At 37.2% G+C, this 13269-nt stretch overlaps 2 protein-coding genes across 3 annotated transcripts in view; both read left to right on the forward strand.

Annotated features, from left to right (window-relative positions):
* OPTN (optineurin) overlaps positions 1–10282 on the forward strand; it is a 60066-nt gene extending 49784 nt beyond the window's left edge. The window contains exons 12-14 of one of the 2 annotated variants that reach the window (XM_006776165.2): positions 1727–1857; positions 3131–3213; positions 6530–10282. In XM_006776165.2, coding sequence (XP_006776228.1) covers positions 1727–1857; positions 3131–3213; positions 6530–6657 — 342 coding nt within the window. In that variant the 3' untranslated portion in view covers positions 6658–10282. The remainder of the gene's footprint in view (positions 1–1726; positions 1858–3130; positions 3214–6529) is intronic. The other variant, XM_006776166.2, reaches the window with a different exon arrangement.
* A 2844-nt stretch (positions 10283–13126) lies between these two features.
* The window catches only part of MCM10 (minichromosome maintenance 10 replication initiation factor), a 40481-nt gene continuing 40338 nt past the window's right edge, over positions 13127–13269 (forward strand). Inside the window, exon 1 of the mRNA XM_006776169.2 lies at positions 13127–13254. The gene's annotated coding sequence lies outside the window, so the exon portion shown is untranslated. The remainder of the gene's footprint in view (positions 13255–13269) is intronic.

The raw sequence follows: 13269 nt of genomic DNA on the forward strand, positions 1-13269 counted from the left end.
GTCAATAAATGGTAATGAGATGTGGTTTATTTATACTTTGGGAGACCTGTCCACTATATAATCATGTGTAAAGGGTATTACAATGGGTTGGTCAGGAGGAGCTAGAACCTCTGGTCTCAGATCTTGTGTTCCTCCCACTGCTGGCGCTGAGAAACATCGATTCAGCTGCCTCCCGCACCCCAGGTACATGCCCTTGACCGGAACCGAACCTGGGACCCCTCAGTCTGCAGGCCGACGCTCCATCCGCTGAGCCAAACCGGTCAGGGCTGAATTGAAGACTCTTAACTCAAATTTAGGTCTGACTTAAAAAAGCCCATGATCCATCAATGATAACATAAAATTTTGGATTACTCGTAAATGGCAGGAACTCCCTTCAAAGATCTCTTTATTTACATGCTTTCTTTTTGAACTACAATTGTGATGGAATATTTAAAATTTTATTAATTTTACTTTTAAAAGTAATAGATTAAAATTTATATCCTAGAACCCCTAAATTTGAAAATAAAACCCCCCCTAATTTTAAATATAGCAAGTTAAAAACTGGTATTAGAATAATGCTCAATTCACTATTAAGTAGTTCATTTTTACTTTATAATTTTATAACTTAAGAAATTGCTATCATGATATAATATTTATCTATTTCTTGATAAAAAATTGCTCTCCAAACTTAGCAGCTAAAACAATAAGCACTTTTTATCTCACACACTTTCTGTGGGCCAGGAATCCAGGAGCAGCTTAGCAGGGTGATTCTGGCTTAGGGTTTCTTATGAGGCTGCACTCAAGAAGGAAGATCCATTTCCAAGATGTTTCACTTACCTGGCTGTGTGTGGAAAGCCTCAGTTCCTCACCTGTGGGCCTCTCTATATGGCTACTAGAGCACTTCATGATGGCAGCTAGCTTCCCCCAAAGCAAGTGATCCAGGAGAGAACAAGGCAGAAGCCATAGTGTCTTTTATGACCTAGTCTCAGAAGCCACACACCATCACTTCTGCAGTATCCTAGAGGTTACACAGGTTAGCCCTATTCATTGTGGGAGGGGAATACATGAGGTCATGAATACCAACAGGTGGGGATCACTGGCGCCACCTTGGAGGCTGCCTCCCACTATGGGAAGTGACGTGGTATATGGAAGAGTCCATGGTTTATGGGCTTCAATCTGAGTTCAAATGCTGGCTTGACCTCTTAAATAATCTCCCAAAGATTAAGAGCTATTGAATTTGTAATATGAAATGAGCATAGCAATTTTACATTCCCGGGATTTTTGATAAACTGAAATAAGATAGTCAACATAGGACTTCACATGTGTTTAGAATTCAATAAATAGCATCTATTTATTATTTTAAATTTAACTTAAGGCCAGCCTTCATAAATATACTTGACAAAGTAAATAAACCATTTACTAGTACTATATTAAGCTAATCCTGAATATTATATTTTAAAAAGAGACCAAAGAATTTTACTGAATTGATGCTATATACAGTACTTAAACCATCTCTATCAATGTAATTGCTGAGTCCTAATTGTTTAAAGTGCACACACATACACAACTTGTGTCTTTTACTTGAAGCTAGTTGGAAAGTCCTGGTCACTGTATTTGTTTCTAGCAGGAACATGTACCTGTCATAGACATACCACAGCTGCAGCAATGCCTGTTCACCTCAACAGATGAGCTACAGAGAATCCACCTCATCTAGATAGTAACTGCTGTCTCTTTCTTCTTCTAATAGATGGAGGTTTACTGCTCGGACTTTCATGCTGAAAGAGCAGCAAGAGAGAAGATTCATGAAGAAAAGGAGCAACTGGCATTGCAGCTGACAATTTTGCTGAAAGACAATAATGTTTTTGAAGATGGAGGCAGGTAAGGTGAGGGGAAGACTTAGAGCATATCAAAGATGGTTCCTAATCTGAGCTATAAGAATCTCTGGCTACACTTCACGTGGGTGCCCATGCTTAGTTTGACTTACAAGACTTGGTAGTGTTTTGTGGAAACCTGATCACGGTCCTTGCTTTTAGATTAGCTGTAAAAACATGACATTGAGTTTCAAAGTCATATCTTGCCATTGTTATAGATGAAATAGTCCTAATACTTTAAATAAACCTGTAATATATCTTAAAAGAAATACTGCTAAGTTACTTCTGTCCTTTACATTTTCATTTTGAGAAAAAATTGAAATATATAGAAAAATAAAAATACAGAGATCAAAATACATACCAATATGAATCCCATCCAGAATTGACAGTTACTCATATTTCTTTTATTTGCTTCAAGTATATTATTTTTATTAAAAGAAAAAAGTATATTTTTATTGCAGATGAGATTGAAGTCTTGTTGTTCCCCAGCCTGCATTATATTTCTCTCTCCCTTTCCCCATACTGCCTGGAATTTTGTGGGTAGCATTCCCATGTTTTATATTTTTACATATATACATATTTATATAATATCTTAAATAAATACTAATTTCTCTATGCTTAAGGTACAAAATGATCACTACAAATATTGTTTTGCAACTTGCTTTACATAACATTGTGATTTTTTGAATTGTGTAAATATGTGCAGATTTAATTAATTCTGTTTAAATGCACTGTAGTGTTTCGTTAGAAGTATGCCACTTTTTTCTAATATATTCCCTTACTAATTGACTATTTGGTTATTTCCTAATTGATTTTTTTAAAAATCTTGTTATTGCCGAAGCCGGTTTGGCTCAGTGGATAGAGCGTCGGCCTGCGGACTGAAAGGTCCCAGGTTCGATTCCGGTCAAGGGCATGTACCTGGGTTGCGGGCACATCCCCAGTAGGAGATGTGCAGGAGGCAGCTGATCGATGTGTCTCTCTCATCGATGTTTCTGACTCTCTATCTCTCTCCCTTTCTCTCTGTAAAAAATCAGTAAAATATATTTTTAAAAAAATAAAAAAAATAAAAATCTTGTTATTTACTTTTACTACATCATGTCCTAGTACCAATAATATTTCCAACTCAAGTTAGTCTTAAGTTCTGGTTTCCTGGTTTCTATGCACCTTGGCATTGTATACAGTTCAGCTCTTTTTTTCTCATATTTCTACTGAATGTGTGCTTAATGTTGTCATGTTTCAGGATTTTAGAACATCACATAAAGTACTGCTTTTAATCCCAGCAGGGAGTCCTTGATGGAAATGCAGAGCCGTCATGGAGCCAGAACCAATGACCCTGACCAACAGGACTACCTCGTTCAAAGAGGTGAGTCATGTGTGATTTTAAGCTTTCAGGAATCCAGGGAATAAATATCCTTGAAGAAGATGCTTGAAAAAAAGTTCCTCTACATCCTATATAATGGATTTCAAATCAAGCTACCAAAAAATGTAGTACCCATCAGCCTATTTCCATAGTACTCCACTCTCCATCCATTACCTATTGAATCCAGACCAGACTCTTCATGCTGACATTTAAGGCCTGGCATAGCCAAACTTTTAAGCCTTCTCTCACTGCATTCCCCTACAGCAATTAGCCAACTAAATCATTCCTTGTTCCTTGAACTTGCCATAAACTTGTATACCTACATATACTTGTTTATGGAGTATCCTTCATGTAGATGCCCTTCCCTCATATCCTTGTATTCCTCCAGTCTCTCTCATCCCATCCTTAAAAACCATTTCAAATACCAGCTTTATGATACCAACAGAATTTGACCTCTCCCTCCTGAATTTCCAAAGTACTTTATTCCTGTTTTAGTACTTTCCTGCTATCTATAATAATAAAAGCATAATATGCTAATTAGACTGGATAGGAAACGTCCTTCCTGACAAAGCCGAAGCAGCTGTGAGGGCCAAGGGCAGGCAGCCAGGCGGGGTGATGGGGGCAGTGCCTTCCCCTGATCAACCGGTCACCTCCCGTAGAGGGAGGCCAGACTGCGGCTTAGGCCCGTGGGGAGTGGGCCTAAGCCATCAATAGGACATCCCCTGAGGACTCTTGAACTGTAAGAGTGGGCAGGATGGGCTGAGGGACCCCCCAGCCAGTGCACGAATTTTTGTGTACCGGGCCTCTAGTTTATTATAATTATTTATATGTTCTAAATAAATACTTAAGCCTCTTTTAAATAAGCTCTCTCAGAGCATATATCTTCACCCACCACCTGTTACCATTTATTGAGAGTTTACTATGAGTGGTCCCTGTGCTGATCATTTCATTCATATGCATTATTTCATGTAATCCTCACAAAATTCTATCAGATATATATCATCACTACCTTACAGAAGGCAAGGTTAAATTACTCAGGATCACAAGGTGAATTAGGGGTAGGACTGGACCATTAAACCCAAGGCTATATGAGCCTCATGGAACCCAAGGTTATCTGTCCCTTAACCTAACTACATGGTACTGCATGAAATACTGTCATTAATTATGTACTGCAAACAGATTTTAATTTCCTGAATGAAACTGATCATGACACTTAATTAAAAGTAAGATGCTATGTTTATATGGTTTTAATACACTAGTAATAATATTCTGTAATTTGTAATAAATCACAGTCTTAGTACTAAAAAGGGAGTGTGTCCTTGATTCTAGATATGAAAAAAAAACCAACACTCAAAGGATCAAAGACTGACATGACAAGAAGAACAGTTAATATAATGCCAGTAAGAAGACTCTGGGTTTAGGATGTCATCCTAAATTTCACATAAAACTGTGAAATTTCTTTAAACTCTTTTTTAACGCTGGACAAGTCTGTCCCTTCCATATAGCAACTGACTATTGAAATGGAACTAGATCACGATGTTATCAGAGCAAGGAAGTAATATCAATATGTATAGTTAAATGTTCAATCTTGGGGAAATGCCTCTGAGTACCCCTTTTACCTTCCATCTCCTCCTATTCCCCTTACCACCACCACCAAAGATCTTTTTCAGGAAAAAAAAAAAATAGGCTAAAGTAAATATTAGCAGTAGTAATTCAGGTACAAGTAAACATAGTATTCACGGGGCAGAAGGAGCAGCATGTGAACTGGCATAAATAATGGCCTCAGGCATGTTTAGCATCAGTGAGTAGGCTATGTTCTCTGAAAGCTGCATCTACTCACTTGAGCACTGCTATGCATTTTCTCTAACCTAATTTTAAATATCCTAGGAACATCAATATACCTCATATCTAGAAGAACCTACACACTTGTCTTGAGTCAAAAGGGTGATCTCTTGCACCTGGATTTTTAAGGGACGATTTCCATTCATTATAACTATATAAGACAAATGCTTATTTACATGAAAAAGAATTGAAACACGAATTGGTCAAACACTCTTTGGTTTACACTTATAATCTAAAAATCATCACAAAGTGTAAATTTATTCCTAATAGGCTTTTTTGTTTTATAAAAAACAATATTCCAGAGATAAGATGTCTTAAGATCTTTTTTTCATTTTCTAACAAAGCTGCCTTAAATAGGAGCCCCTCTCAGTAATTTCAGCAGCAGCAGCAGCCATCTAAGCGTCTAATCTGGTCTAGGTCACTGGCTGAGAACAAGGAAACAAATGGGCATAAATCATGTTCAGATCCGTGAGGGCTTATGGTCCAGTGCAGCGGTTACCTCCACTGTCATCTTCCAAAAAAACAAACAAACATTTGGGGATTTGAATGAAATTCTGGAGATCTGTGTGGAGACGCCACAAAACCAAAATGGTCTGCATTTGTCCAGAAAGGTCAGATGAAGGTGATGCCCCGGAAGCCAGAAATCATTTCCAGCACTGACCACAGTTTACTCATGTGGGACCTACCTAGAGTCAATGCTCATTTCAAGCATTCTTTGATTTAGATTCAGTCCCATTCCAAAATTGGGGGAAATAATTCTTCAATTCTTTCTTCTCACTTCCTTTACCTGGATAACCCTTATTCATTCTTAGGCCTCCTCTCAAGTAGAGTCAGCCTCAATCAGGGGGCCTGTCTGCACACAGCAGTCTGAGCCAGGTGCCTTTCTGCCTTCCCACTAAACCACCTTGTGCATGACACAGCCATAGCACTTCCCTCCCATGCCACGCTGTCACTTTTCTTGTCTCACACCCCCATCATATCTGTGTCCCTCTTCTCCATCTCACAGGGTACTCAAAAGTATCTGCTGAATTGACACAATTATTGTCTTCGCTTCTAGGAAGATACATACTGTTCTAGGATACCACCTCGCCATGTTTTCTCATCATTTTCTCTACATCTCTCCTTTTTAGCTTATATCCTCATCTATGTCTTTCTTCTCTCAAATATTCTAGGTTTTACTAGAGCATCTATTTCCTGGTATCTAGAAATAAAACCATGTATTTTCATGTACCTAGAATCCAGAATAAAGCCTAAATCTTAAAATAATAGGGAAGCAGGTATTACTTTTGGAGATTTTCTGTGTGTGTATAGTTTACTTCAGTAAAAAACAAAAATGACCTAGATTCACTTCCTCCTAGGTATAGATTACAATGTTTAACTGATGTTAAAATTAACATCTGTTATTAAAGTCCATCAAGTAAGACTGCTTGTAACATGGAAGGAATGGAATAATATTTCACTTAATGCTTATTCTCAGGAGCTGATGATAGTAACTGGCAGCAACAGCAGCATCACAATATACCAATTCATTCTTGCCCCAAATGTGGAGAAGTCCTGCCTGACATAGATACATTACAAATTCATGTCATGGACTGCATCATCTAAGTGTTGACATTTCGCCTCCCCCAAACTGCTGGTAAATGTCAGATTTCTTTCTTCCAAGAGTTCTACTTTTGTGTTATTTGTTTTCACTCAAATATTTTGGCTCTTTATGTTTGTTTTAGGAGAAAGAAAACCAGTATGTACCATATAGGACATTTTTGTGTGTGGATTTCCATAAAATCTCAAAACAGAATTCTTAACATACCATTCTTCTGATAATAGAATCATTTCTTTAAATGTTCAGTTTAGATGAGCATTGAACTATTTGTTCATGCAGTTAATGAGGGTATGACATCATGGGACATAGTAAATGTAATTATATGGAAGAAGTATTACTGGTAAACTTTACCTTTTAAATAGGCAGGGAAAATGAAGTGGTCACAGATTTCTTCAAGAAAAAGATCTCTGAAGTATTTGTGAAATAAATTATATTATTTTTCTTCATCCATTTAAGACAAACCTATTTGGGTTATGTATATATGTGTATGTTGTAGTTCTATTGCAGCCACAGTTGTACCAAAGTTATAATGTGGCTTTTTTCATATGAGCACTCTGAGCTTTTTACTTGGCCATCAGGACAACGGGAAAAATTTTGGCCTAGATGAAGTGGATACATTAGGGTCACTGGATTTGCTATAACCACAGTGCAAATAAGTCATCTTTATTCTTTCATTGTGCTGCAGGTATGTGGGCTTGTACAGTAGAAAGTTTATTCATTTCTAAAAAGAACCACTATTTATTCATTCTCTTCCTAGATTAGGCTATATAATCACAGCCATAAAAAAGTTATTGCAAAATAAAATTTTGCTTATGACTCTTTCACATTGTTCATATGGGATTAGCTAATTTCATAGGATGCATTTTCTGGATTCAGCTTCATATAAGCTTATTGCTTGATTCAGATCTGTTTTGTATATTCTATAAATATGAGCAAATCCCTTTATTAGAGACCAGTATGTGTTGTTTGAATTAGAAAGTGTTCTAGCTAAGGAGGTGAAAACATAGGGATGTGCCATATTTTGTGAACCTACAGTTATTAGCTAATACTGGGCCTGCCATAAAAGTAAACAATAACTTATGTATCGGAGCCTATAACATTTAACAGAAAATTAAAATATCTACTGTTGGGCTTTGTCATAAGAATCTCTCCTAGACAAACTTGATTTAATACACTCATATACACACACATATGGAATCAAACAGGAAATCAGAGAAATGAAATCAAAATAGTTCATTATGCCTTCATGCCAAGAGAACACACTGTACAAATTCAATAGCAACTTAGATTAAAAGATTTTCCCACTTCAGCCCAGGGAGAATGTTTGCTTAAAAACATTTCTAAAATTAACTATGAAAATTTTACTTTTAATTTCTTGCCTAAGGCTTCTAGTTTAATTTTTCTCTACTACTTTATACTAGAGAAAATAGATTTCTATATTATCTTAAATACAAAAGCAAACCAAATGGTTTTACATTTAAGTTTTGGGGGATAGTCTTTTACTTTGTTCAAGTAAAAATATTAAGTTGATCACAACTCTGAGATACCTAGAAATCCTCTAAACACCTGGAGGTTAAATAACACACTTGTATATAGTACATGGGTTGAGAAAGTCTCAAGAGAAATTTAAACAAATAAAATGAAAATAGAACATCAATATTTCGGGAATGAAGCAAAAGCAATGCTTAGCAGGAAACATATAGCATTGAATGCCTATATAGAAAAGAAGAAAGATCTAAAATCAATAATCTAAGCTTCCACTTTAAATAAGTAAAAAAAGAATGGTAAATTAACCCCCCCGCCCCAAAAAAAGCAGAAGAAAATAAATAATAAAAATTAGGGCAGAAATCAGTTAAATTGAAACCAGGAAATCAATAGAGAAAAATCAGTAAAACCAAAAACTGATTCTTTGAAATTATCTATAAAATTGGCAAACCTCTAGCCAGGCTAACTAAAATTTTAAGACACAAATTACTAATATCACCAGCAGTGAATAATTGGAACTTGAAATTAAAAAGCACAGTAACATTTATATGAGCATCAAAACATGCAATAGGTATAAATAGAATAAAACATGTACAAGATCTGATGAAAGAACTCAAAGAACTAAGTAAGTGGAAAGATATTCCACATTCACGTAAAGGGAGACTCAGTATTGAGATGTCAATTCTTCCCACCTTGATCTATAGATTCCACATGATCCCAATCAAAATCTCAGTAAGTTATTTTGTAGATATCAACAAACTGATTATAAAATTTATACAGAGGCAAAAAACTCAGAATGGCCATCACAGTATTGCAGGACAATAAAATTAGAGGATACTACCAGAGTTCAAGAAATACTGTAAAGCTATAGTAATCAAGATAGCATAGTGCTGGTGAAAGAACAGACAAATATATCAAAGGAACAGAATAGCAAGCCCAGAAATAGACCCAGAGAGTTCACTGGTCTTTGACAGAGAAAAAAAAGCAATTTTATGGAGAAAGGATAGTATTTTCAACAAATGGTGCTGGCACAACTGGACATTCATGTGCAAAAGAAAAAAAAACTGAATCTATACACAGACCTTACACCTTCTACAAAAACTAACTCAAGCCACAGACTGGGAATAGATCTTTATAAAACAATTATCTGATGAAGGACTAGTATCCAAAATATAAAGAACTCTCAAGACTCAACAGTAATGAAACAACCCAATTTTTTAAATGGGAAAAATAGGTACCTCACCAAAGAAAATATAGAGAAGGCTAATAAGCATATGAAAAGATGCTCAATAGTATGTGTCATTAGGGAATTGCTAATTAAAACGAGATGCTATCACACACTTATTAAATGGCGAAAATCCAAAACAACACCACCACATGCTGGCAAGGATATGGAACAACAGGAACTCTCACTTGTTAGTGGAAATGCAAAATAGTACTTTGGAAGACAGTTTGGCAATTTCTTAGGAAACCAGGCATGCAATCCTTGGCATTTACCCAAATGAATTGAAAACTTATTTCCACACAGAACCTTCACATGAATGTTTATAATAACTTTACTCATAATTGCCAAAACTTGAAAGCAACCAAGATGCCTTTCAATAGGTAAAAGATAAACAAACTGTGATACATCCAGACAATGGAATATTATTCAGTGCTAAAAAGAAATGAGCTATGAAACCATGGAAAGACATAGTTTAAGGAGGAACCTTAAATGCATATTGCTAAGTGAAAGAAGCCAATCTGAAAAGATTACATACTGTATGATCCCAACTATATAACATTCTGGAAAAGGCAAAACTATAGAGACAGTAAAAGGATTAGTGGTTGTCAAGAGTTGGGGGTTGGGAAGGAGGGGTGAATAGGTAAGAGTACAAAGGAGTTTTAGGGCAGTTAAACTATTCTGCATGAATGTATAACATAAAGAGAGCACCCTAATGTAAATTATGAACTTAGATTAATAATAATATATCAATATTGTAATAATGTACAATTGTAATAAATGTCCCATGCTAATGCAAGATGTTAATAACGGGAAATTACGTGTTGAAGAGGCTATATGAGAACTCTGTTCTTTCCACTCAATTTTTCTGTAATCCTATCATTGTTCTAAAAAAAAATAAAGTATTATTTTCTAAAAAATAACTTTGAACTATGATTATTTAATACAAACACTGATAAAATGTATTGTGTGCATCATAAAATCAAGATTCTTATGAAGACTGGCTAACACTTCCATCTGACCTATAATAAAAGGGCTAACTTGGAATTGCCTTTAATTAAATGTCAAATTTATTTTGCCATCATCAGAAATCAAGTATATGAACTGATATTCAAATATTTTAATGGAGCAGTAAAAGGTACCCAAATTGCTTTGCTATGAAAGGCAAATAAAAAGAAATAATTTAACACTCTTTGGCATCCTTTGACTTACATAGTATGTCATTTAAAAATTACTGAAATTACATTACATACTCTTGCTATGAAAATTTGGTCATTGCTGAGTAATTTAATTGTTATTTTTTTCTAGCTAAGTAATTGCAAAGATGTGAAGTATAATACAAAATATTAATTCAGAAGCTCTCAGTGAGCTGAGAGATTTGTTTAGCAATTTTGTCCTTTAAATATATGGAGCTATAATCTTGGATATTTCACATATGTAAAATATATATTGTAGTCATTAACCCAGCACAACCAATGAGTTGAACACTCTAATGAGCTCATTGAAACCACCAAGGATAGCGTTATTGGTTTCCCTTTGTAAAATATCATACTCTGCTGTTTAAAGTAGCTTCTATTTAGATTGGTTGAAAATCAATAGACATTTATTTGAGCAGCAAAGACAGTATTCTGTTATGAAAGTGAAGTAGCTTGGGTTTTCCCCTTTCTTAGTAGGGCCATTCATCTCTAAGTAGAGGGTTGCCTCTGATCAAGGATAACATTTTTCTCAGAACAGGGTCTTTGTCCAGTTTGTTGGACAAATTCAAGTTTGGAATGAGGCTCTAGAGCAGTGGTTCTCAACCTTTGCTGCACATTAGAATCACCTGGGAATCTTTTTAAAATCCTGATTTCCGGGCCTCATCCTCTGGAAATTCTGTTTCTTTGTTACTAATGTTAGGCCTCACCCCATAACAAAGAAACAGAATTTCCAGAGGATGAGGCCCAGAAATCAGGATTTTAAAAAGATTCCCAGGTGATTCTAATGTGCAGCCAAGGTTGAGAACCACTGCTCTAGAGAGTCCTGCACCATACAGCTTGGCAGATGTAAAGGCAAATGTAAACAGATTTCTACAGGGCGGTGGGAGGTGGGGGCTGTGAAAAGTGGCTATTTCTCCCAGTAGAAGGTCTGATTTTCTGATTTTGAATAGCATTGCCTCCTGCTGGGCCTAAGGACTGAAGAATTGATTTAAGTATCTGGTCATTAACTCGGTAAACATTCTGAGATATTCTGCTTCACAATCTCTACTTAAGAGAATTCAACTGTATTCACTAAGCCATCCCAAACCCTATAATTGAATCCCTGATATGTCCCTCTGGCTTCAATCACAAATCTAAAGGCACTTGCTGAAATCTCCAGAGCATCCCCACCGCCTAAATTTATCATCTCTTCCGCTGTCCAAAACAAGGGGAAGAGATGATAGATTCCTTTAGACTTCTAGTCCATTTCTACAATTCTGCCAGTTTCTCCTGGGTATTGCCAACATGGCCACCGTCCTCTCCTTTTCCTGCCAAAAGTAACTTTCCTTTGGTCAGTTACTAAAGCAGACAGGTTTTCCTTCATAATGTTTCCTATTTGTCCCTCCCCTTCAACTCTTATAGCCTGGGACTATGGCAATTTTCTAATGTGCTTCTCTGCCTTCAGTTTCTGGTACATTCAGTTCCTGAGTACCTGTCTTTGTAGCTCAATCTCCCTCAGCAAAGTCTATAAAGTAGTAATGCCCTAGCCACTGTTGCGAAGTGGATAGGGCCTGGTCCCAGGCACTGCAGGGTCGCAGGTTTGATTCCTGGTCAAGGGCACAGTAACTGGGTTGCAGGTCCCATCCCTGCCCCAGTTGGGGTGCCTGTGGGAGGCAACCAATCTCTCTCCCTCCTCTCTCTCCTTCCTCCCTCCATCCCTCCTCCCATCCTTCCACTCTCTAAAAAGCAATGGAAAAAAATATCCTCAGGTGAGGATTAACAAAACAAAGAAAGTAGTAAGAATATTGTATGTGTATTTTCAAGGTTTTCTCAATCCTCACAATGCCCTATAAAATAGCTATTACTATCCACTTTGCAGATGAGTAAATTGAGGCTCTGAGAGGTTAAGTAATTTACCCAAGGTTGCACAGTTAGTATGTGGCAGTTAAAAATCTAAGTCTTAATTAACTAGAGTCTAAGCACGTAGCCACTATTTTCTCCTCCCCCACCTGCTCAAACAGGGTCTTTTTATAAAAATGAAAATAAACTTGACCTGGAGTTATCATCCACATAATTCGTTTTACTACTTATTTTAATGTTTCTCGTTCGTCTCCTTTGTTGACTCCTCTTCCACAAGGTTGGTACTCATTAGTAGTCGCCTATGTTAATTACGCATACATCTTATCTACCAAATTAGACTGTAAATTCCTAGAATATGGATCACGTCTTTGCTCAACACTTTCTATACCTGAGGCAATAGAGAAAATGAGGCTCAGGATTGGATGGCATAGGCCCAGAGAGGGTTAGGAACTAAGTTTTGACCTCATGTAAAAATACCATCTGAGAATACTTACACTCCGTGGCGCTGGAGGACACCAAAACACTTTATTTTACCTAAAGGTGCCCACGACTTCACCGACCGGAAGTTCCTTGCCCCCAACAAAGAGGACACAGGTCACGTGAACCAATCAGGCTGCTCTATGTACGAATCGTTCCCCCACCCCTCCCCAGTCGTTTCCTCCAAGCGCTCTGACGCAGCCAATCAGCTCACCTCTAGCCGGCGTGCGTCTAACGTCAGAGACGGGGTGGCGTCTATTTGGAATTTTGGCGGGCCTGGCTGTAGAAGGGGAAGGCACGGACCGGTGAGAAGCCCGGCCTGGGCGTGTGAGTGGCTCTCGGGTGGCGGGGTAGACGTCCCGCCACGCGCGTCTGTGATAGAGGTGAGAACTCCGGGA

Source organism: Myotis davidii, unplaced genomic scaffold (assembly GCF_000327345.1).
Source record: "Myotis davidii unplaced genomic scaffold, ASM32734v1 scaffold749, whole genome shotgun sequence".
Lineage (NCBI taxonomy): Eukaryota > Metazoa > Chordata > Mammalia > Chiroptera > Vespertilionidae > Myotis > Myotis davidii.